This window comes from Sinohyriopsis cumingii, chromosome 3 (assembly GCF_028554795.1).
Source record: "Sinohyriopsis cumingii isolate HCF-2022 chromosome 3, ASM2855479v2, whole genome shotgun sequence".
Classification (NCBI taxonomy): domain Eukaryota; kingdom Metazoa; phylum Mollusca; class Bivalvia; order Unionida; family Unionidae; genus Sinohyriopsis; species Sinohyriopsis cumingii.
The window spans coordinates 112,834,789-112,850,769 of NC_142963.1; the positions used below are offsets into that span (position 1 = coordinate 112,834,789).

The 15,981-nt window shown below is 35.3% G+C and overlaps 1 protein-coding gene across 1 annotated transcript; it reads left to right on the plus strand.

Annotated features, from left to right (window-relative positions):
* Window positions 1-3,738: 3,738 nt before the first annotated feature.
* On the plus strand, window positions 3,739-9,874 carry LOC149803599 (ras-GEF domain-containing family member 1B-like). The gene is made up of 11 exons (XM_089953346.1): window positions 3,739-3,899; window positions 4,446-4,511; window positions 4,931-5,071; window positions 5,589-5,697; window positions 6,104-6,144; window positions 6,507-6,545; window positions 7,206-7,301; window positions 7,751-7,818; window positions 8,212-8,287; window positions 8,757-8,847; window positions 9,298-9,874. Exons 1-11 carry the CDS (start codon window positions 3,891-3,893, stop codon window positions 9,405-9,407), a joined length of 846 nt encoding a protein of 281 aa, XP_089809472.1. The 5' UTR covers window positions 3,739-3,890; the 3' UTR covers window positions 9,408-9,874.
* Window positions 9,875-15,981: the final 6,107 nt, after the last annotated feature.

The window sequence follows — 15,981 nt, forward strand, 5'->3', positions numbered from 1 at the left end:
CCTCCTGAAGTGTCATGAGCTCGATGAAGAAAGTCTAGTAATTCTTTGAGACTGAAAGGTTTATTGTAATCCTAGAACGTGCGATCTCCGCGTTTTTCTATTTATCTTTCTGATGGTACAAAGAGCTTTAGCTCATCAGATCCTTTCGGAAGTCTAATATATCCTTTGTTTATTTGGTTTATAACATTCATTTCCACTATTGCCAGAAGTATGCTGCTCTTTTGGTGAACCGAATCTAAGCTGCTTCTTTCTTATATGTCATACTAATTCTGTTTCCACTGTTGTCAGTGGTTTGATGTTCTATAAATGGATTTTTTTTAGCATTGGGTTTGTATTATTTGTTACATTCTCACAATCCTTATTTGCGTTATATACTTCCGTTTCTATTTGGGTGGCTGCTAGCATGGGGTTTGATGGTGTTACAACTGAATTTGGCTAGGCGTTCTTGCCACATACTGTCTATCTTGGTACATATAGCATTTACGAAAGGGTTCTCCTCCACTTTAGCCGCGCCGTCATAAGTTTTGCTAGTGAATTAAGTGCTACCCTGACTTCTTTAAAAATCTCTGACTTCAGCAAAGATATTTCCTTTATCCTTTTTTCACGCGTAGGTCTCCTCGAGTTTCCACTTAGGACATTATCCCGAATACTAAAAATGTTATCTATGGCGAATCGACACAAGAGAACTCTTCTGTGTGTGATGATCCATTGTAACCTTCCTGTTCATATCTGGACTAGAGTGGTTTTCTCTGATTATGGATCAAGGGGTCAACAGGGATATTGAAGAACCTGGCTTTGATTGGTGTAGGCAAAGTGGCACTGTTGAATGTCATGATGCAATTGGTTTTGGGAATCAACTTATCGTTACAGAGAACGTTGATTCGTTTCACTTGTGACACGTTCTGGGAACTTAGATTGTCAAGCATCTGAGTTTCATTGCAGGAAACCAAATTTCTTGATCGAACAAAACATCTTGAAGAGTTGAGAGATTTGTGTGGAAATACCTTAATGGGCATCTCAACAAATCGCCTCGTGTCAAGAAAATTATCAGTTTGAAAATTTGCACTTAAACTATATATATAGTTGGCCCGCATTAGCTTTGTCTTACACTTCTTGGTTCTCCATCCAAGCTCTCGGATGCTTAGGCTACCACGAAAGGTGATATCATAGTTCTGGGTTTATGTTACTGAATTAAGTGATAGGAAATGGTGGCCAATTTCCTTGACTAGGACAAGTTTACTTATCCGAGCTAGTTCAATAAATCTGGTTCTTTGGAGACCCTGTCTCACAATATTTATTGAAATTTAGGTTGGTTTCCCCATTAGGTAATATTTTTATTTTGTCTCCTGTGCTCCCCACCCGCCTTAGAGCCCAAGAAATTGACAGAGCTTTACGTTAAGTCGCCTCTTACAACATATAGAACCAGGCGTCAGACCCATTCTACATACACATACCAGCACGGGGATTTTAAGGTGGACAATGATAATTGCTTCTGAAGCAGAATTTAAGAACAGTGATTTTTTCCAATCTAGGTTTTATCAACTCACTAAAGTACCTCGACTTTGATAGCGTAGAAATAAATGTTCTTTTCATTGTCTTATAACATTTAAGAAACGTCACAGTATGGATGTATTATATTGTTTCACGGAATGTCAGTACAAATACTTGGTATCTAGTGCTGATTAAAAATTATGTTTTAAATATACACAGAAACAAAGCCAAGAAAAAAGATGATGTAGAACAAGGGCCTAGATTTCAGTCTCTGGTTCAATTTGGTCCGAATTATTTTTTTGTGTGAAAAATTAATGTTCATAATCGCTATCGGAGACCAGTAAAATATATACAGTGGGGATCTGTGTACTTGTTAATTACATTCTTATTAATTAGAGTGGACGATACAGGTTTTTATACAACGCCAATTATATACTAAGAGACTAATAAGTAGTACGCACTATTGGATGGAGGATGTGAGGCCGCCTTGCACGCATCATCATCCAGCTATTTCAGTGGGTCTTAACCTTTTTATGCACCGAACCAGATTATGTTTGTGGTGTTTCCCTAGCCAGCAATCAAAAACAAAACACTTGGGCTTGAAATTTCATATTATTAACGTAGATGTCAGCGACCCATGCAAAACATCATGGGTACATTTTGAGTTGCTACCGATGAGTTAAGAACCATTGAGCTAGACCAATAAACAGCATCGATCCTTCTGCTTAAAATGGTCATAATGTGGCAGAATACATATTGTATTAATTATTTTAAATGGATGAACAATTCAGAAAAGAGAACAAACAATAATAAGTAATGATCTGAGACAATACTTAAACATCAACAGCGGTAGCATTTCTATTTCAATAGCTATAAATACGATGTTTAAACATTTGAACAGTATTAGTACTGGTATCGATATATCTGGATAACATTGATTCTCTCCTAACTGAAACAGATTTCGAAACAGATAATATCTTAAATCGAAATGCCGCTGATTATAAAATATTAGCAGATTTTTAAAAAAAACTGTACATTTAAAAAATACACCATCACCACTGTAGTAAATGGAGATGCTCCCGAAATAATGTTATAAATGAGTATATTAAAAACATCACACTTTTTCGTGCAATTGCATGTTTCTCTTTTTAATAGAATTTACAATGCTGGTATCGTCCCACATTCTTGAGCTGCTAGAATGATTAAATCAATTCACAACAAAAGTAAAGATCCATACAATCCGTAACATTACAGGCATAAACGTTACTTAATTCTTAATGTCAAATTTTTATAATAAATTTTATTTCAGAACTTACGCCATTCCTTGATGAATTTAATATTTTATCAGACGACTTATTATATATTAGTTAATATTTTATCAGACGACTTATTATATATTAGTTAATATTTTATCAGACAACTTATTATATATTAGTTTATATTTTATCAGACGACTTATTATATATTAGTTAATATTTTATCAGACGACTTATTATATATTAGTTTATATGTTTGCTTTGTTTGATTTAATATCTGCAGGATTGTAATGTAAATCAAAGAATACGTTTAACAAATCTTAATAAAAATTCGTTTTGTGTCGCTTTCGATAATATATGGGGAATAGATTTATAGAAGACAAAGTTAACTAGTTTGGGTATTTCGCGAAAAAGTTAGTATGTCATAAAAAATTAATGTCAAATCCTGCAGCTGTAGACTGGGGAATATATCATTCTCTGAATTCCCAATCAACGCTTCCTCGTCCCGCAAGTCCTATTAATAAATATTCGTCTTACTCATTCACATCAAGAGCAATATACGGATGAAGCGAGTGGTAGATTTTGTCCAACACTATATAGCGCCCTATCATTTCGGACCCAAAACGAAGAAAGCAGTGTCCTGTCGCTCGTTTTACAGCTTGGAAATCTTTATTAAAAATCAATTCTAGATTCGTGGGGTGAAACTTATAACAACAACAAAAACAACAAAGGGGTAGAGAGAGAGAGAGAGAGAGTTATATAAAGATAAGTACCGCACCATCCACCATGAACTATATATTCAATGGCATTTTGTAGACGTCATTTCCCTTAGCCGATTTTATCGTATGGAAAATAAAATATCGTGGACTATTTATAAGTTTCACATACTTGTGACGTGAATAACTTTCAAAGAATAACCCTCAGATAGGAGGTAGAGTCTAATTTTATAATCTATATTTAGCTGTAATGAAAATCCTAAAAAACGAAGCTTGTGAAACGTATATAAAGTTTGACTGACAACCGCGGAGCGTTTATACTTATGTGTCAACTGTCCAAGGATAAGTGTTTGTCACAGTAATAGGTTTTCGTGTCAAAAGGAACAAAATCGGTACAAAGCAGTTGTCTTATGGAATATATCGAATAATGGACAAGGTACACTTGGTTTTTTTAAATTAGATCAAAAGGGTAATTTTGTAATTATTAATTAACATTGCTTACCGTCTCTTGTTTCTTTTCTTTAGGGTTTTTTAATTAATTTTTTTAAACCAGTTAGCTTCCATTCTGTATCCGTTTTATTAGGTTTAGTTTAATTTTAAGTAATTTGTATGTATTTTATCAATCAGTTATCTTCTATACCAGTAGGCAATCAAGTGAAAATTTGAAAATTGGTTCACAGTGGTTTCATACTCAATTAATTGAAACAAATTTACAAACTGTATTAATTATGATTTTTTTCTGACGTGTTCAACCATGTTCAAAGAGCCAGATATCACCCAAAAAGTTAATTGGATTACTCAAATCACCGCAATAGGGATCGAGTGAAACGATTCACGCCTTTACTCATGCGCGAAAAATATATCACCCTATAAAAGTATATAACGTGCAATTACAGCAATGTTTCCAGACTGACTACAGGCGTACGTCAAAATTTGTACCATTTACTACATGTTTATTACTTTCTATTATTCTAATTTACAGCTGGATATGTCATCTCTGTGCTGTTGTCCTCGGACGCTAGCCAAGCAGTTAACTTGTATAGAATTGGTAAGCCAAATGTATGTATGTATGTATATATGTATGTATGTATGTATGTATGTATGTATGTATGTATACATTGCACCGCAGTGCAAACAGATTGCTGTCGCATAGCAAATCGGTAGATCAGTGTCTGCATTATTCTTTCTTCTCGTTTCAAACGATTTGCCAGTGCATTATACAAAAGCAGTTCTGTCTTCTTCTTTTTTTTGGGGGGGGGGGCAGCCGTGGGGACGCCAACACATTGCTTTATACGCTGTTCTTGAACGTGTCTTTTTTTTGGTATCCATGGGGATGCATAATACATTAATGTATACGGTATATTTGAATGTGTCAGAAGTATAAAGGAAATTAGTTTTAATTACCAAAACTATCTGAAAGACCAAGGAGGCACCTTTATATTTTTGTACACTTCACCTTTCTTGCAGAGACTGATACGTGGTATATGCCGTGACGATCTCCTTCAAGGATGCAAAACAAACTCCTCCACGTCCGTCAGCAAAAACTACAGCGATTACGTCCACTGGTGTAACAGACTTGGTACACTTGTTGATGTCCAGCTAACGATGGTAAGAATCTAGTCATCATAATCATTGAATCAATACTCATCTGTCCACCCCCACCTCTCTCTCTCTCTCTCTCTCTCTCTCTGTGCGTGGGTTTGAGTCTCAGGTTCGGCCAATGGGCCAATGTCGATATTTGAGAAAGCTTGCCAGTAGCTTCTCGTGGGTCGGTGGTTCTTTCAATGGTTTTCCCGGGTTCTTGATTCACCATTGATACTAGCCGTCATGTATAGCCTTGTGTTAAAAATTGGCGTTAAACCCTACAACAACAACAACAACTCTCTCTCTCTCTCTCTCTCGTCGCAGCAATTGACGTCAACTTGCAATTTTCCCCATGTAGTGTGCACGATTTAGGCGTATTTCTCTCCCTCTAGACTCAAAACTGGGAAAACGTTGATGAATATCAATGCCACAACCAGCCATCAACACGGCTAGATCTGCTAGTGTTGTTGTTGTTGATATTATTGTTATCATTCGTAGGTATAACTGGTGACTTCATACCTTTTTTGTACCATTTTTGCAGTGCAAGAACAATCGTCGGAGGAGAAAAAGAATACTGACGAACTACCTCCTTCATGTTGCTATGGAATGCATCAGCATCGGGAACTTTAACTCTGCCATTATCATTCTCAGTAAGTAATAATACTATCCAATAAGCCGTTGTTTCAATGATACCAGAGAGAGAGAGAGAGAGAGAGAGAGAGAGAGAAAAGTTTGTGGAGGAGTCTGTTTTACACTCTTGAAGAAGATCTTAACGGCATACATTACGGATTAGTTTCTGTATGAAAGGTGAAGAAGTATTAACAAAATATAAAGACATGAAATATTTAGGCACCCACTATTTTCACCATCTGAATACAAATTATTTAGGTTCAATGCATTAAATATTATTTATCCACCATCATTGTACCTAGAACCTTTTCGTGCTGACACTCAGTTATTCTTCCCATGTTATACTGTATGCATTTGAATGATATGTCTTCGACTTGGTAAGAACAAATACATATTTTTTCATTCTGTCTTTTTTTCGTTTTACAGTCAGATTAGACATGTCTCCGGCTTCAAAAATGCAAGGCATGGTAAGTGAACATTAGATCCCAGTACGTTTGTAATGTCTTCGTATCAATACGAAAACCTCTATAAAACACACACACACACACACACACACACACACACACATATATATATATATATATATATATATATATATATATATATATATATATATATATATATATATATATATATACTTTGTTCAGTTAAAATAGCATCGCTAATGCTGTATGAAATTGAGTTCAATTCGATGCATGATCACTGGCTAGCTTTTGAACTTACGTTTTTTATACGTCTTCTAAATGCAAAATACTGGAGAACCTAAAATCTAACACGTACAATATTGATTGTATATCGAGATCTTTCATTAACCTTGTTTCTTCTACAGTGGGCAGAACACAACTGGACGCACTTCAACAAAATGAAGGTAAGTTGAACAAAATATTTTCCTTTCTTCTTTTTATTTTTTCGACCTTAAAAAGAAGTTTTAAATAACTAGCATCTACCATTGTTTTTGTTTTGTTGTTGTTGCAATTGACTCTGTCCAATTACCATTTGGATTTATGCAGGAATCAATTGTTCGTCATATGTGCAAAATGTTATATGTAGTTCTTTATGCGTTATAATAATGTCATTGCACAACATTCATTTTCAAAGATTTATGTCAATTTTCGTTAAGTTCCACAAAATTATGTTTGCTTTGAAGTTCATTCCTAAAAATTGTATTCAGAGGTAATTTTCATGCGGGAGACTTTTATATCCAAATGCATTATCACTTTACGCAGAGAAGGTGGTGTCATCTTAATGCTCGGTGAGGAGTGCATAATAATGTATTTCTTTTAGGCATATGTGATATATAATGAATTATATGAGCAAAATAAAAGGTATATTTTTAAAGAAGAGTTGGATGAAAATACAGCCTAAAGATAATGTGCTACGCTTGCTTTGAAGCTTGTACCTTGAGACGTGGTTACTTCACAAATCAAAAGGGTCTCCTCATCAAGACAGCTTTTCCTGCATGCGGACATTTTCACGTGAAAATGTGAAATAGCAATTGAATATTTAAACGATGGTTTTACTCTTTCAGCACCTGATCGATCCAAATAAAAATTTCAGCAACTACAGGGCTTACCTGCAAGTAGCCAAAGACAGGGCAGAAACCGGCGAGAACGTCACTGATAAGGTAGCTTGCATATTTTTTGTAGTGTATACTTCTAAGGCACTTGTTAACAACATATAAATCTAAATAATTGATTAAAATACACGTTATTATTAAAAAGTGTGTACAAATAATATCGATAAATATCTCGTGACATGTGATTTACACGGTTGAAATAAAGAGTAGTTAAAGATAAACCAGACTAATCTGAGATTTTCTTAAATGAATGCGTGAAACAAATTCAGCTCTTTCCTATGATAAATGTCTTGACGGTTACCAAGTATCAAGTGAGAATTTCTGCGAAATGTTCTCATCGGTTTATATTTTGTGCCAATTATACAAGTCGGAATTCTAAACAGTCTTGGTACGATATGTATTGTAACTAAAGAGACTTAAATTTCTTTATTACAGTAACTAATTTGCTCATTTGAATACATGAAATGCTTATATGTTATCAAACTTGATACATTCAGATCTTTATCCCGTATTTTGAGTTGCTGATGAAAGACCTGTATGTTGCCGATGATGTCAGTTCTAGAAGGTAAGACCAGTGTGTGTGTGTGTGTGTGGTGAAATTCCAGTTTTAATTGATTCAATAGCCGTGGCTGAGTTTGAAATGTAGATATAATCAACAACCTCATCGAACTAAGCTGGTATTTTTTTAAAGAATTATTGTGTGACAGGATCTAATTAGTCCATGTTCTAGTGTTGTTCTCTAATTAGTTCTACTTCTAGTGATATTATCTAATTAATTTTAAGATTCACGATTTTTCGACCACATGTCATCTCAACAGTAACTAGCTATTAATTTAAGTTCAAAACTCTTATAATTTGAACAGGAAAACACAGTGCATGGTCACTTACCCGTATGTATTTTGCTCTCGCGTCAAGTCATGATTCACTTTATGATTTTTGTTCTTTCTTTCTTTTACAGCTCAAAAGATTCGGGTGACTTAACTTTCCAGATAGAAAGAAGCATACAGTATCTGGAGATCTGGAAGAAAGCACAGGTACATAATTACACAGATCTATCTGCTAATTACAGCAAAACCTCTATTTAGGTGAATCCTAGTGAATCACTTTGACTGTCTTTCTGTATTTCAAAATATAATGCATATTTAAAACTTTCTGTCTTTCCAATTTAATGCATATGCTAGAATGAATATGGAAGAAAATATGACCGATCTCAAAGCAGTCATCTCGTCCAGTTTTGTAAACTTCTGTGAAGCATTAATTTCATAATGATTATCATACTGATTCCAGGTGAAGAGCCAGGATCTATAAATATATAGTTTTAATTAATATACATATATTGCTCACAACGGTGTATCGATACACGTCAGTTAAATGTCACACAATGAAACACGACAGAATTGCATTTTGAGTATATTTTACTTTATTTATACCCGTGTATCTTAGGTCTATGTTCATTTTCTCTGAAGAACGAAATGCTAAAGGCTTTTTAATTAAATGTTTCAGTGCTCCTTCAAGAAAATCCCCATAATTATTGAGTACCTTGAGTCAGACGTCATATTGGATCGGTCTTGTCAAGTCCATCTTTTGCAATCAGGTAATTCACCTCTAAGCAGAGCAGAGATACCCACGTTTACTAAGAGCTGTTTATTTTGACAATGAACTCTACAATATAGGATTTTTAGTTTATGTGGAGACGTTTGGTGTGGGAAATGGTTTAGTTTGAGTGATACCTGACAATAGGTTAGTTATACATGTCATCCATTGTATTCGGCAAACGAAATATCATAATAAAGTATATTTTGAACATTTGTTATTTACCGATACTCGTGTTTCCTTCCGGCATTTACATCCAAATAATAAATACAATACAATGCTTTAAAAACAACAAGTTAGGTTCCACCATGGGTTGCAAGGCAGTTCATAATTACAAAAGGGAAAGTGGTTCTTCGTTTCATTCTTTTGATTTTAAGAAAGTGACTATCATTTTGTTATATGAGTATATATGTTTATTTAAATACATGAAATGTGAATTTATTAATTTCAGAGTCATTGAAACCATGCGGGTCGAATTCAAGATCTGAACAAACTTCATTTAGAATAGCTGAAGCCATCAAGTGGGTACGAGGAAAAGTGGATCACCTATTTTCACAATAGCGTATCAGCTGACACGAAAGTGACTTCCTATACTTACTTGTTTGGTAGTCCACATGACATGGAAATACCCACACAATGAATACATCGACGACATGTGATATTATGACACGTCTTCCTTAAATTCTCTATTCACTGATAATAATATCTTCCAAACGTGACTCATAGGATGTTAAGTGAAATGGAGATAATTTCGGCATATTCCGTTTTCTTCCCCCGCCTTATTACTCTTGGCATGTATACATTACATCGACCTATGATATTTGGATTATATGTGGTGTACATGATTTAAATAAGCTGTGATATATTTTAGACTGTGATACTTTTAATTTTCTACACATATTGAAGAGAATTATTTAGGATGTAAAAGTTTTTCTTCATAATTAGGAATAACTTAAAAATCGCGAACACCTGTTTGGTAATATATTTTACAAATGTTATACGAATGATGAATAAACAATCATACTGTTTTCTTTCTGTTTTCTATATTAGTGCATGTTCAACAATAATTAGCAAATCTCTTATTTGTATTTATTTCATACCATGCCAGCTCTGACATTTGTCTTAAACTAGCAAACACACACACACTCAGACACTTTGTTTAAATTTTAACTGTATTCCACCACTAAATGTGTTAAAAGTCAAGATCCTTGCAATAAAGATTTTTATTCCAGCATTAGAAAATACATGATGTACATATTATACGGTATGAAGTGCAACTGTTGAATCAACAGGAGAAGAAAAATAGGCAATGCAAATTATGTAATTATTGGAAGTGCATTGTATTACCGGAATAACGGTTCAACGCGGCTTTTTGTCCAGTTGGTACGTAACACGGTGTTTTGCTAGTTTCCTTTAGTATGAAATCTACGGAAATGCTCGAGCAATCGTGTTACGAATTTAATATTAACAGCATGTTTATAATTTTCATGACAAAATATTTCTAAAACTTATTTTATTTTAACATGCATTTGTCACACATTAGTTCTGAATATTACAAATATAGTTATGATCCCTTAATTACATGTGTGATACGTGTCGGCCAGTTGGGATGTTGTGAAGGATATTCAGTGCCAAGTGACCTGTTGAGACTTGATATGCCAGTGTGGTGTCGAACGCCCATTATGATTGTACTAACCGAAGTTATGCATTTCTTTTACATTTAACATTTTTCATAGTTTTTTACATTGACATTGAGGTATAATGGATCGTTTTCTATAAACAGTCAACATAATTTCACTTGAAACCACCTTCATAATACTCTAGTTCTCCTTTTCATAAAAATCATGGTTACATTTAGCACTTGTGGAAACTATTTGGTCAATAAAAAATAAGGCTATTCTTGCCAAATCTTCTTTAATTACTTAATTTTTCAATAAAAAGTATTTCATACAAGAATAAAGAATGATTACCATGATTAGATTTTAACTGCACAGTCATACCTACCAGTAAGAAGATAAGAAAGGTGGACCAGTCTTGGTCATATGATAAGTGGAATGTACATTTTTTATTTCAAGTAATAACGGAAGCCCTGCAGTTGTTTGGCCCCATGAAAACACCCTCTAAGAATATGACTTAATATGTATGTATCTTCATTGGGTTCCAAGATTATCCTGGTAAATGACCTTATGTTTTAAATTATTCCCATATCTTTTCTTTGCGTCTCAGACATGTGTGCTTAAACCTTGTCAGCAAGGTAAAGGGAATAACTTGAGGTTGACAAATGGAATTCGATAAGCATATTTATATTATATTGAAATAACCTGATTAGACATTAAGGCACTTTCAGTAATTTTTCATCTTTTAACATCTGTAACTTTTGGGAGTTAGTTCACTTGTATGGAAATGGCATTTGGGAGGCATATTTGTAATATGTAGACAACCTGATTAGATTTTCAAGCCATTATAACAATTCGTTCCATTTAAAAAAATGTTTTTGAACTTTCTGTTGTAAACCTTGTTTGCAATTACACTGCAAGCAGAGGATCAGTTTTATAACAATTCGTTCCATTTTAAAAAATGTTTTTGATTAACCAAAACTTTAGTAACCATGGTTTTCGTAATAATATATACAAGACTTGAGTAGGTTTTCACAGCATCACATCCATTTTAAATGTTTCCCATTTAGTATCAATTGCTAAATTTGGCTTTTTTAGCCACAACGTTTTAGCTCGGCTTATAAAGACCGTGATGTAGACAAATGAACTTGGTATGCATGGATTTCGTGTTATTATAAAGTTTTTCATGTTTTTTCTACATTTTTGGATATTTTTGTTAACTAAGACTTTTTTGGTTCCGCATACAGATTTAAACTGAAAGATCTTATTACCGCTTTTGCAGGAGGGGGGTCCAAGAAGAATATGTATGCAACAGGAATGTATGCATTATGATGGAAGATCAGTAGCATGCAAAGAAAATATCTGTATTCTTCTACTTACTTTCAATGTCTATAAAGACTAATAAAAATTTTAATGACCCATGTCCTGTGTAAACAGGTTTCACTGTAATCGTTATTACTTCCGCTGATAATGTTGGTAGTATTTCAAGACACAAACTTCTATCATCAAATGTAATTTTCAAGATATCTTAGTGAAAATCCACTACTTTGCATGGACTAGTAACTACTAACCTTGAAATCTGTTTAAGGTCCCTAAAACCAAGTTGGGTCAGGTTTCGTCCCACGATACCAGCTATATCTGTCACATGCTTCACTAAAAATGTTGCTCTTTCACCTTCAAAATCATGGATTTTATGTAACACACTACTAAAAACATTTTCTTTCGTTCGAAATGCTGTATTTTTTCTTTCTATGTACCAAGTACCAGTATAACAGGATGTCATTAGTATGGTTCGGGGGCTAGCGATATGATTTGGCTTTGAAAAACAAATCTCTTAAATTTTACCGAGGAGTAAGTACTTTGCCTGATGAATGCATTCCAAAACATCCCAAATTAAGGTGTTGCTCATTTAAACTTCTGGTTTACAGAAACATAATTTGCCTTGCTATATTTTTCCCAGATGAATGCATTCCAAAACATCCCAAATTAAGGTGTTGCTCATTTAAACTTCTGGTTTACAGAAACATAATCTGCCTTGCTACATTTTTCCCAGATTAATGCATTTTAAAACATTCCAAATTAAGGTGTTGCTCATTTGAACTTCTGGTTTGCATACACAGATTTTTCTACATCCAGTTCGCATGTACATGTAGCCACTTTGCAAATATGCATGTGTATTCACCAAATAAATATTTTTCTTCTATACCTAAAGTAAGTGACAGTAACCCATAGTTGATATGCCTTTGACCTAGTTGAATTGTTTATGGGAAACTCTCTGATAAGGCTGTTTTCGATACTTATGCTTGCAGTCACTTTTCATGCTCATGTGACTGTACAAGTTTTCAACAGAGTGCTTATGTATTGTAATGTTCTCTCCCTTCCCAGGAATACAACAGTACCATTTGCAGGGTCTATGACAATGTTTCATGAATTGATGTTTGCACTGTCTTCTCATGCTCCTTTTAAAGTGGTAAAGTTTGAACAGAGTTATGTTACATTGTAGTATACTTCCTCCTTAACACAGAATACATTTAGACCATCACTAGTGTATACATTTCGTGTGGCATATCCTTGTGCAGATATTGGTGTTACCTGCACCTCACGAAGTCCAATATCTGCTTGCACTCTAAAGCATCTAGCCATACACGTTAATCATGTAGGCGTACTTTTCATACTGTGCGATATTTGAAACTTCCATTTCTCTATTCCGATTTGAAATATGAATGTTTATGCCTTCATCTTGAAATCAGCATCACAATAATTCATGTAAGGTACTTTTAATAACTTGCACTGCTGTTTAAAATCCTTGAAGTTTGTATACGGATAAAATTTAATGTATTTAAAGGTGCCCACATCAAGATGTGTGGAATAAGTCACTGTGACATACTTTACTCATTTGGTAATGATCTACGTATTCACGTCTATATCAATCTGGACAATCTGGAGGATAACGTCAATCAGCACGAATATATTGAAACTGAATGTAAGAAACTGAAACAGAAATAGTTTTGTTTGACTCTGAATGCCAATCAAATATTTCTTTTTGGTTTCTTGTTTTATATGACTTTATGGTGACTTTAGAATTTGATCATATCTAGTGAATCAATGATTTAGGTATACAGGGCACATTTATCGGAATGATCACAAGTCTTGTAACCTGACAACTATTGAATTGATCAAAAACCATGTAACCTAACAGTTAAACTTCGCATTGGCAATACTATTTTTATCAGGATTAACGGACCCCCTCCTCCGATATTCTGCATATACTCACTACAGTGATAGAATTTCAACGGCCTTTCACTAGATTTAAGTTTCACTTATTATTTTCTCCAATAAATTTATTTCATCGACGAAATTATTATATCAGTACACAGAAATTACGAAATTATTCGCACAACATCCATTTTGTTCATATTTGATACAGTGCCCGTGTCCATTTTGTTTAAGGGAAAGTCAAGGTTCACATATTCTCACACTTATCTTAGCTTTAGCCAATCAAACGTACAACAGGGGGCGAAGTCTAGCTTAAGGGATAACTTAAAATACGGCACCCGCAGACGGTGATGACATATTGGTGTTCGAGCGAGGGCTATGCGTGCTCAGAGATGGATATACTGCAAAGAAAGTAGCCACGGGCTGCAATATGAGCGAAGTCCGTTACTTATTAAAAAAAATAGCCATAAGTTTCAGCGGCAAAAATGAGTAGCTAAAAGGATCAAATATTGTATACGATTGATAAGATGATAAAAGGTCAAACGAAAATCCCAATGGAGACTTTTTAACGACAATCGATTTTCATTTAAAGTCAATAATGGACGTAAAAACATTAACAGCCTACGTGACATAGTCTGTTAAGCGCGTAAAATTACATAGGATCTATAAATAGATGCAGTCGTATTTATTGAATTGCTACTAATAATGTTAATAATAAGATATAGTGACGACTTTGGGTTATTTTCTCATTGGCTGCTGAGCTATGGACCGTTCTAGAAGAATTCAGTAATTTCCCATTGGTTGGGCAAATTCTAGCTGAAAATAATCTATTCAATTTATAGCCATGAATCAAAATTACAAATAGTAGATAAAAATAATGAACAAGGAGTTACGAAAAATATAGATATACATAACACAACAAATCACCCAATTATAGATTTGGTTCCTGTGATATATCATCATAAACCAATGGTCGTAGAGGGTCTCAGGGGTGCACATCGATACCCTTAGGCCATACAACCTCCTACAAAAAGAAATACTTAGACACCTACTGCACAGTTCACGCCCAGAGATACAAAGACGAGATCCTACTCCTGGCTTGATGGAAATGAGGCGTAGACACTCTTGCGGTTCATCTCATATGCAGCAAATGCGGGTCTGAACACCAGGGCGACACATAAAAGTAAAGGCCCGTCGACAGTGCACATCCGATATGAACTGGGACGAATTCCGCCGCTTTTATATCGATGCGACCGATCGCCACACAGGTTCGATGATGAGCACCTGACCAGCAACCGTTCAGTAGAGTTTCGACCTCGACTACGCGTAGATATGTAATTAGAGCGTACCTGTGGATAATAATCTTGCCTCAACCTGCCACAATACCATTTGCGAAATTGACGAGCACGAACGACAAGATACTCTGCTGAAGGAGCACATTGCCTCAGGCATGACTGTCAAGCTTGCTGCTTAAAACTTCACCAAGAGAGATTGTCTTAGAGGCTGAAATAAAGTTCACACCCGTCATAGGGAAGGCGAAAGTTGCTGATGAAACTCGCGAGATTGTCGAGGACATGAAAGAGGTCATCCGGAGTTTGGGGAAGTAAATAGTCATGGTGTTGGGGTGGATAACAAGCTCCATAGCTGCCAGCTTCAATGACCGGGAACTCACACCCGCGTATATGTGAAAAATAACCACCAAGGCTTAAAAGAGGAGAGCAATCTCACCCAGCTGGGGAAAAATGCTTGTTGCACAAAAGCGACACGCGCGTGTCGTCAAGAAGGCTGCTAAAGCAGTCCTTGGCAATGTAGGAGTACCGCGAGATGCCAGGTGCAATAATGGGGCCAAAGTTAGTAAAGACCGAGACAGAGTCTTTCACCCTGCAGAGTCTGTCGAGAAGGTAGAGGAGCTTGACGAGGCCCTGGAAGCACCATTAGGGCTTACTGAAAAGGAGAGAATGTTTGTTAACAGTACTGGTGGTGATAAGGACGATTCCAGACTACCAACTAGAATTTATTACCAAATACATTCACGTGTGTGAGGAATTGAATCAGATTGTATTCGAAGGGCTGGTGAGGAAAAAGAACAGACGTAGTTTCAACTTCGCGGTGGGTGAAGTGCGGGCGGCTGAAGAGGCCGAGAAAAGGAAGGAAAATGAGGATGAAGCCGCCAAAACAGAATGAACACTGAGTAGATTAAGCCTCAGTATCAGCTATGGACAAAGGTCTGCGATGGCCTCGATAACATAGAAAAACTTGCCAGCCTTGTAGAAACACTCTGTAGAGCCTACAGAGCCGGCAAA

What these genes read in the sequence shown, in the direction of transcription:
- LOC149803599 (XM_089953346.1), top strand. An exon ending in GCGAGAACGTCACTGATAAG is followed by an intron (nt 7,302 to 7,750) that starts GTAGCTTGCATA and finishes TGATACATTCAG; the next exon opens with ATCTTTATCCCGTATTTTGA. An exon ending in AGTCCATCTTTTGCAATCAG is followed by an intron (nt 8,848 to 9,297) that starts GTAATTCACCTC and finishes TATTAATTTCAG; the next exon opens with AGTCATTGAAACCATGCGGG.